This window comes from Astyanax mexicanus, unplaced genomic scaffold (assembly GCF_023375975.1).
Source record: "Astyanax mexicanus isolate ESR-SI-001 unplaced genomic scaffold, AstMex3_surface scaffold_33, whole genome shotgun sequence".
NCBI lineage: Eukaryota > Metazoa > Chordata > Actinopteri > Characiformes > Acestrorhamphidae > Astyanax > Astyanax mexicanus.
In genome coordinates this window covers 3,160,237-3,170,036 of record NW_026040043.1, presented here as the reverse complement: position 1 = coordinate 3,170,036, position 9,800 = coordinate 3,160,237, and the positions used below count along the sequence as shown (strand labels likewise).

The window sequence follows — 9,800 nt, the reverse complement described above, 5'->3', positions numbered from 1 at the left end:
ACTTGGGATTTTATTGATTGGATGGAATGGATCAACTCTTAGTGCAGCACTTCACTCATTCACTCATAATTCACTCTTTTTTTTTAATACATGTTCAAACTTTTTTAATGTTTCACTACTTTATTACATTTGAAAGACCAACAAATAAAACAATAGTTTAACACCACATTGAATCATAATATTACAACTTTGTTTTTGTTTTAGTTTTTTGCAGGTTGTTGCAAATATGTGAGACGAACTATTTTTATATTATATGTTGATTGTACTAATTAATGCAAGCAGGAGAAGTTTCATACTGAAAAAATACTTTTAAATATTTTTTCAAGATCTTCAAACTTTAAAACGGGTCAAACTGACCCAGAACTTTTCACTGATTTACTTTAACTACTGTAACAGCTGTTTAACACACTTTGCTACAAAATGTACAAAAATATATTCAGAAATAAGTATTGTATTGTAAACTAAACTTTTTTTTTAAATACACTATATTGTACTTTTTAAGAAGTATGATCATTTGTTTGAATAGAACACCATGGTAAGAAGTGCTTTCAGTAGAACAAAACACAGGACACAACACTATTAAACCTAAATATGTAATGTAAATATACAAATATAAAATTGACAAAATAATAATAATAATAATAATAATAATAATAATAATAATAATAATAATAATAACAGCAATAATAACAATAATAATAACAACAGTAATAATAATAATAACAATAATAATTGTTTGAATAGAACACCATGGTAAGAAGTGCTTTCAGTAGAACAAAACACAGGACACAACACTATTTTCTTTTTTTTTTTTTTTAAGTGGAGAAAATGTAAATATACAAATATAAAATTGACATGCCAATACATAATAATAATAATAATAATAATAATAATAATAATAATAATAATAATAATAATAATAATAATAATAATAATACCAGTAATAATAATAATAATAATAATAATAATAATAATAATAATAATAATAATAATAATAATAATACCAGTAATAGTAATAATAATAATAATAATAATAATAAGAAGAAGAAGAAGAAGAATACCAGTAATAATAATAATTATAATGATAATAATAATAATAATAATAATAATAATAATAATAATAATAATAATAATAATAATAATAATAATAATAATACCGGTAATAATAATAATAATAATAATAATAATAATAATAATAATAATAATAATAATAATACCAGTAATAATAATAATAATAATAATAATAATAATAATAATAATAATAATAATAATAATAATAAAAACAAATCTTTTGTTATATTATTTTAAACATTAGGTGATAACTGATCAGTTTTATGTAATTTATATGTATATAATTCAGACATTGCACACATATTTTTTTCTTACAGCAGTAAATGTAATGTGGAGTAATGTAATGTTTAGATTGTAAAGTCACCTTCAGTTGGATTTAAATAATAATAATAATAATAATAATAATAATAATAATAATAATAATAATAATAATAATAATAATAATAATAATAATAATAATAAAAAACATAAATACAGAATTTTGTTTAGTCTTGTTTTTTTGTGATTAACTGTAATCCTGCAAATGCTGTTCTAAGTCACTATATGGTGGGATTTGATTCATTGTTGGTGTTCATGTTGGTTGTACAGTAGTTACTGAGTGGTTGCTAGGTGGTTGCTAAGGTGGTGTTGCTAGGTTGCACTGGATACATTATGTTCAGTATAGCCATTGATGTCACGGAATTTCCAGGGCTCTGCTCCTCGGAATGTTTCAGAATGTAAGATGTAGTGATGTCATCACAGTGATGTCATCACAGACGCTGTATGAAAAGGCGTGTTTTCACAGAGGAGCCTCAGTCAGGACCCAGTAGTTCACTTAGTTTAAGTACAGATTCTGAGCTACAGGTTTCAGATTTAAAATGACTGAGAGTAAATTCACCTGTATGGCGGATCTCATGGAGCATCTCCACGCTTTATCTTTAGCTCATTTAGCCTCGTCAGCATCCCGCGACTTCCCCAGCCAGCAGGACCTCGACCCGTATGTTTATTTATTGTAGGAATACAATTAATTTATGCATTTATTTACTAAAACATTGGAGAAACAAGTTAATAATTGTTTTTTTTTTTCTTTTCTTTTTTTCAATGCAAAGTATCCAAAGAAGAGCGAATGGCGTGAGTCTCAGAACACACCTCACAACATATATATTATTATTTTTTCACTTTATATTTCTACATAATTATTCTAAACAGCTGAGGTGTAAAACAGAATGATTGTTTAATGAATGTTTAAAAGTAAACTTTGATTTATGATTTAGTAAAATATGGTGTATTTTAAATAAATTAACTACTATGAAAAACACTTTTAGTTTAATGTAATTTAACATACTTCTTAAATACTTATTTCCAAATATACTTTTTTTATGTAACATAAGAGAACGGTATATCGTACACTTCAGTATTCCGTACAGTTGAGCATTTAAACAATAAAATACTTAATAATAAACTATTGTTATGTTTGAAATAATGTCTGGGGTCATTGTCAATCCTTCCTCTTTCCATTAAAACAGGTCAGTGACCATCCACGTTGTGTTTTCTCTTGAAATTCCGGTAGGTAGGGAGGAACCGCCCGCGTCGCCGAAAACGGGTGGGTGGGGAAGGGTTAACAACGTTGAGGCTAGGGGGTGGGGAAAACTTTATCGACTAGTTCACGTAAGGTTTTACCCACTTTTAACATCGCATTTCACCCAAAATGCAACGTTAAGCATCCAACTAACAGCATCTGTTGTAATATTTGATTGAGGAATTAATAATCATTGTTTATAACTTACTTTAAAAACGAGCTTACTCCAGCTCCACTTCACCACTCATAGACAGCTGAGATTTTGTGCTGCAGCTTCAGCACAATTTTTTTTCAATTCATAGACAACTTATCAAATCCATTTGACAAACACTTTACTAAGCTTCTATGTCAGTCTTAGATCATATGTTAAAGGTGGTGAAGTTTTGTAAAATACAGCCACCAGGAGTGGAAATCTGAGGTGTACGGAACACCGTTGCCTGTTTGTCGGCAGGTGTACGGAATACTGATGCACACTGGTGACAGGACTGAGGTCAGTTTTTGGGGTTTTCTTTAAAACTATTGGTCCAAAAGTAACCAATCAAAATTTATTTTGGTTGCTAGGCAGATATTCCATAGTTTAGCCAATCACTGCAGCCTATTTGAAATCGGGTATTTTCGTAATATCCACTCAAACGTGGAAAATACCGAAAATGTGTACGGAATACCGTTCTCTTACGTTACATTTTTAGCAAAGTGTGTTAAAAACAACTGTTACAGTAGTTCAATTAGTAGTACAATTAATGGATCATGTAACTATTTAGAAATTAAATTAAATCATTATATTGGTAAATATATATATATGTATATATATATATATGTATATATAGTAAGTAAATTATACGACACAGTGTTAAATAACACATTTAAATGTCAAATAAAAAATGTAAAGTAAATTTGTAACATGCTAAAAATTGTAGTACTGTATATTAAAATATTAAATTATTTTTTTTTTATACCCAACAAAGTAACTAAACTAGAATTGTGCTACTTACAAAAAACAGGAACATGAAGCATATTTATACTCACATATATTTAACATCAATTCTAAGTACATTTATAATACAGTTTTTTGGGTAAATGTGATATATATATATATATATATATATATATATATATATATATATATATATATATATATATATATATATATATTGTGTCTTCTCTTCCTTTCAGCAACCTATCTGTTCATTGAGGACCTTCATATATGGCTGTGGGGACACTGGTGATACCGTTGAGGAACGGTAGGATTTAAGATCTGCAGCATTTCAGCATTTAAGAGCTTTTTAGAGTGGTGGGCTCTATTTTCTGCAATTTTCAGTCAAAACTGTGGAAATCTAAGCTTAAGAAAGAGCTCTAATGTTTATTTACAGTAAGGTTAGATTTTTCCTTTAAAAAAAAAAAAGAAAATAATTCTAAGAATTAAAGTTTAGTTAACTCCAGCGCCCCCCAGTGGCAAGACCTGCGGAATTGCAACAAGGAAGTGTTACGGAAATGGTTACCTTATGTTTTTAATAATTATTTTCCAATTTTCTTTTGCAGAACCATAAAATACTGGTACTTGTTTCACACCGGGAGCAGGGACTCATGGGAATCTTCCTCTGAAAGCGAGGAGCACAGAGCAGCGCCTTTCCCCTTCGAGGGATTTTGCTCCGCTTCCTCTTTAAAAAATGAGGAGGACGTTATAGAGCAGCCTGAACCTGAGGAGTCCAAGATGAAGGAGGAGGAGGAGGAGGAGGAGGAGGAGCTATCTGGCTGCTTTACAATCAAGACTGATATTGTGGCAGTACTTGTGGAAGCTTTTCGAGCATTTAGACTGAGGATGAGGAAAGCTTTCCGAAGAGGAAGAGGAAGAGTCGAGCCGGTGCAGAGCCCTTCCTTCCAGGAGGATCCGACTTCTGCTTCTGCTCAAGAAGCGCCTCTCAGGACTCCTGATGCTGAGGCAGAAGCTGAGGAGGAAGCAGCCGAGGAGGAAGCAGCCGAGGAGGAAGCAGCCGAGGAGGAAGCGTCTTCAGAGACTCGGAGAACCAGGAAGCTGCGCTTCCCCAAATTTAAGGTATGTTAGTTATTAGACTGTTGATTGTTAATTGTGACAGCGGCTGATTTATACCATAAATCTATAATAATAAATAAAATATATATCAGAAATACAGGACGTCAAGAACAAGAACCAAGAAACCAAGAAGCTGAATCTTCAGCTCCCCTTCAGAGTAAAGAAGTTTCTAATTTCCCTCTCCAGTCCTCCTCTGGCTCTGATTGGTCCACAGCAGCAGGTGCTGTATGAGTGTTTGTTGCAGTTCGGTGTCGACCTAAGGAGGATGGGTCTCCCTTTTGAGCTCTGGTTCCTCTCGAGATTTCTTCCTCAATTTGAGGGAGTTTTTTTTGAGGGAGTTTTTTCTCCGCTCGGACTCGGATCTCTGCAGAACTGCTGCTGTGTGAAATGAAAATTGCTGCTGAAAAATGAAAATTCATCCTCAGAACAGTCCTTAAAATAAAGGTTTTATGAACATTCACCTCGCTGTGAGATTTATTCCTTCTAGTGTAGAACATTTCTAGATTCAAAATCTACACTCTGCTTCCACAAATACACTGATTAAGAGGGAGTGCCATAACATGTCATATTGGCACTACTACGCAAGCTCAGGTGTCCTTGGGTTCTGCAGCAGGACAATGACCCAAAGCACACAAACAAATATCTCTCGTTTACTCACTCACTTACTCACATACTCCTACATGTATACTCGTTCACATGCTCACTTGCTTCCTCACGTACATACCAGTGCATATTCCTGTAGGTTCTCCACCAGGGGGCGATATCACTACTCAAGCTGTTAGCGTTAGATGCTACGCTAAAGCAGAAGAGCACACGGTGTGCTTGTGCTGCTGTTCTTGTTCTTGCTGTTCCTTCAGCGTTATGCTCAGCGTGTTGTGAAGTGCTCTCACTATTGTTTCCAGGCTCTGAGCTAAGAAAGAAAGAAGTACATAAAGGATTAAATAAATAAATAATTAAGTAAATAAATGAACGAGTGCAGACCTGGCAGCTTTCCATCATTTTAATGATGTGTTCACATGCTGTAATGGGGTTTAATTCAGCAATATCCTGCTGCATGCAGACAAAACAAATGATTTGTGCCTGGTGGCGAACAATGCAGAGCGCTAGCCGTACAGCTATTGATTCCTTTGTCTTCGCCTGAATGCTTTCAGGCAAATTCCCAATTTGTGAGTGTGTGTGTGAGAGTATATGTGTGTGTGTGTGTGGCTGCTTTTCCCACTGTTGTCCATCTCATCTACAAAGTGTCTCGTCGTTCATGTCTTACAACAAGACGAATCAGCAACTCGGTGTTACATTTATGAGTTGCTTGTTTGATGTATGTTCTATATAAATGCATTATGCTCTCCTTCACTGTATACTCACTTTTTTAGCTGTCAACAACAAGCTCTGATATCTTCTAATCTTCTAAAGTTACGAAGGTCCTTATTCGATAGGACTGCAGTAAAACATTAAATCATGAGGGGCCAGTTGTTCAAAAAATGTAATCCGGATCAAAATTATCCAGATTTGGTAATCACATTTTTTGCTATCCAGGATCAGGTGATCTGTCTTACTTTTAAGACAGTTTTTCAAAGCAATATTGGATTGGATCAACCTGATCCAGAAACACAGTTTTCAGGATTACCTAATCCGGATTACCAGCTATGTAAAAAACAGATAGAAGAACCAACAGGGGTTGATGACTCTTTTTCTTGCAGTAACAAGATACTGCTTATTGCAAAACAATACGAGCAATTGAGCGTTTAAATGGAGTTCTGCAGAGACGCTTTGCATGCCTTAACTATTTGCGAGTCGAACCACAGGGAGCATGCAACATAACACTTGCATGTATTGTCCTGCCCAATGTTGCTACCAGACGCAATGTCCCTCTCTGTGATGTTCATGATGCACCTGAGCCTGTTGAAGAACCAGGACAAACTCTGGTGTTCTTTGCAATTGTTCGAAATTATTTTTGACAGCTTCATATCTGATAAATGTTTCTTTGACATTAATATACAGTGATGAATGACAGTGACATAGATGAAAAAATGAATATATTATTTTTGTTTGTTATTGAAATCTTTTGGGGGGTTTAATGGGGTCAAGATTGTTTTTATTTTTACGTTACTATAGAAAAAGGCTTAATTGGCAGCCTATGTCTACTTTATTACTGTAACGGTTAAACAGGTCAAGTGCAAAATAGAAGTAAATGTATATACACTAAATTGTACAAATGTATTTTTTTTACTTTAAAACTTTGATTTTAAAGTTTTACCACATTTACTTCCTGAAATCCCCCTTGAAATCCTACCCCTTGTTGGGATCAGGGTAATCCTGTTTTTTTGGATCAAAGTTATCCAAATCCTACTGAAAAGTTTTGAACAACAGAAACTGAAGGTTTGATCCATTTACAAACTAGGATTGGATTACGTGATCTGATCCGATTTCAGAATGCTTCTTTCCCTTTTGAACAACCCGTTTTCCAGATTTGATCCAATCCGATAACCAAAATCCGATCAGATTACCTCTGAAAAACTGGCCCGAGAATTTAGTTTTTTTTTAATCTTTTTTTTTTATTTTTTTTGTAAAAATATCTTCGTCCACACGGAAACTCCATACAGTTCTCAAAAACGCTGAAATGAACAGGGATTTTCTAATCTAGACATTCAGACGTTTTCTCACCACTTTAAACAAAAAAATATGAACAGCACAATAAAAGATCTAAGCAATGCTAAAGTAACATATTTAACGCGGGGCTGGGGGAGAAAGCTGCGCACTCTTTTCCTGCAGAGAAAACTGAACATGGAAAAGAAACACACGAGTTTTACACTCAATAAACATCATATAATCAGCTCTAATCAACTAATATACACCAAAAGCACAACAGCTACCTGTTATCTGTTTTCATCTTAAATCCACTATATTTTAAACATTATGTCATATATAGAACACATTTAAAGTCTTATTAAAGAAGAAAATCATGGTTTTATGAAACAACAACACTTAGGTCTTAAAAGGTCTTCACACTTTCCTTAGAATTAAAGAATTAAAGAAGTAATGTAAGTTTCAAAAGATTTTACTGTAGAAATTTAGAATAATTGGATGACCTATGACATATTTAAGACTACTGTAAATTATAGAAAATTAAAGGATTATTAAATGAAACCACTCAAGATTTGAAGAACACTTGTAATCATGTAATCATTATTTATATTTCAAGTAATAATACTTGTACTAAGTATTTGAATTAAATTAATATGATGAAATGTAGGATAATAGCCTATTTTGTTTTATATTGACCAGAGATTGGAGTCTTATAAAATATAAAAAAATCAAAGAATGATCATATTACACAACCAAATCCATAAAGAACTCATTCTTATGTATTTAAGGGAAATGTTTTAACTGATATTACTGTAGCATTTAGTAGTAATGGGAGGTGAAATCCACGAAAAATGCCTTTTCAGTTTTGGTGAAAAAGGCATTTTCAAAATCTCCATTTTCAAAAAGCTGCCACTTTAAGTTTGACCTACTATTACTCCAAAATGCTACAGTAATATCCTGTAATACATGTTTCATTAAAAGTATAGAAAGTGTTCTTCATTGATTTAATTTCATTTGATTACAGTTTTTTTTGTTGGTTTTATAGGACTCCAAATTCTGTTTAATGCAAAACCAAAACTGAAAAGGCATTTTTCATGGATTTCACCTCTCATTACTTCTAAATGCTACAATAATATCACTTCAAACATTTACTTTAAATACATGAGAATGAGATACTTAAGAATTTAGTGGTTTAATATGACAACACTTTGATTTATCTGTTTGATTTATAGAACTCCAATCTCTGGTCTATATAAAACCAAATAAGCTATTTTCCTACATTTCATCCTATTAATCTAATTCAAATTCTTACAGTATTACTACTTGAAACATAAATAATGATTACACGATTACAAGTGTTCTTCATGTCTTCAGTTGTTTCATTTAATAATCTTAACATTTCATAGAATGTTATAGTAGTCAAAATTCTGGTAAAAAATTGAATTTTCTTCCTAATTTTCCATCTTATTATCCTCCTAAAAAAGTCCTAAAGTAAAGATTGGCCGGAGAATCGGCTCAACCATTTAACATTATTAAGAGCACTATCGTACACCCCGTGCAAGGCGTGTAGCGGGGTGCGTTGCCATCGTACACCCCGTCAACAGTCTATTTTTACGCCTTGCGCACGCGTCCTTAAAATAGCAATGGACTTTTGGAATATATTAACGCCGATGGGCGTGGTGACGTGTACATTTCTGGCGTGTTTCTATCTTGGCGGCGGAAAAAAGCATTGCGCGACTGATCCCCTGAAAGGACGTCTAAATGTTTTAACCTTGAAACAACAACAGGCATTACTTTAATCATATTTCAACCACATTTTAACACTGAAGGTCGGTTGTGTGACAGCTGGGTACAAGTAGCCCAGTCCTCAGTCCGGCCAATGACCTTCCAGAGGTTTCTGTGGTCAGAAGCCTCAAACACTCTAAAGGAACAAGGTCAGTTGGTGGTCAATGATCCATGATTAACGCTACATCGCTTCCCCTGCACCGAGGTGACCACGGACATCGGTGGACATCTGGACGCGGCAGAGCGCAGGGTCCAGTTACGAGCGAGTGAACAAGCCAGCGATCGATGCACCAACCAGCTGAAACCCCCATTTGTTATATTTATAGTCCTGCAGCTGCTGCGGTCAGAGAATGGGCATCGCAGGCCGTATAAATAATAGATCCACATTCAGACGGACATGCCACAAAGTGTTTGTGACTAACCCGCCCGCAGAGTGTCCACTGGTTATTTTGCTGTGTAGCAGGTGATGAAATGTTGGGAAATGAGTGGCGGTGCAGTAGGAGGTTCAGCACAGTGTGGGACCCAGTCGGAGGTGAAGTTACTGAGGGAAATAATAAAAGCAGTGTTTCGCTATTGTGCAGCTGAGCTGTGTCTTCATTCTTCAGTTGAGTTCTGACAATGAACTCTGCCTCCATCTCTCTGGAGAGAAAAAGTGTCTGTGATATTCGTGTAAATGAGAAATTGTGATCGGAAGAAAAGTGAGATTGAGGTAAAAATGTCTTTTTATTTCTGGATAAAAGCAAACATCACCAA

At 34.0% G+C, this 9,800-nt stretch overlaps 1 protein-coding gene across 1 annotated transcript; it reads left to right on the top strand.

Annotated features, from left to right (window-relative positions):
- Nucleotides 1-1,884: 1,884 nt before the first annotated feature.
- Nucleotides 1,885-4,983, top strand: LOC111193484 (uncharacterized). Its single transcript, XM_022674393.2, has 5 exons — nt 1,885-2,047; nt 2,160-2,181; nt 3,803-3,870; nt 4,169-4,682; nt 4,772-4,983. The coding sequence occupies exons 1-5, from the start codon at nt 1,929-1,931 to the stop codon at nt 4,814-4,816; spliced, it is 768 nt and encodes a 255-aa protein (XP_022530114.2). The 5' UTR covers nt 1,885-1,928; the 3' UTR covers nt 4,817-4,983.
- Nucleotides 4,984-9,800: the final 4,817 nt, after the last annotated feature.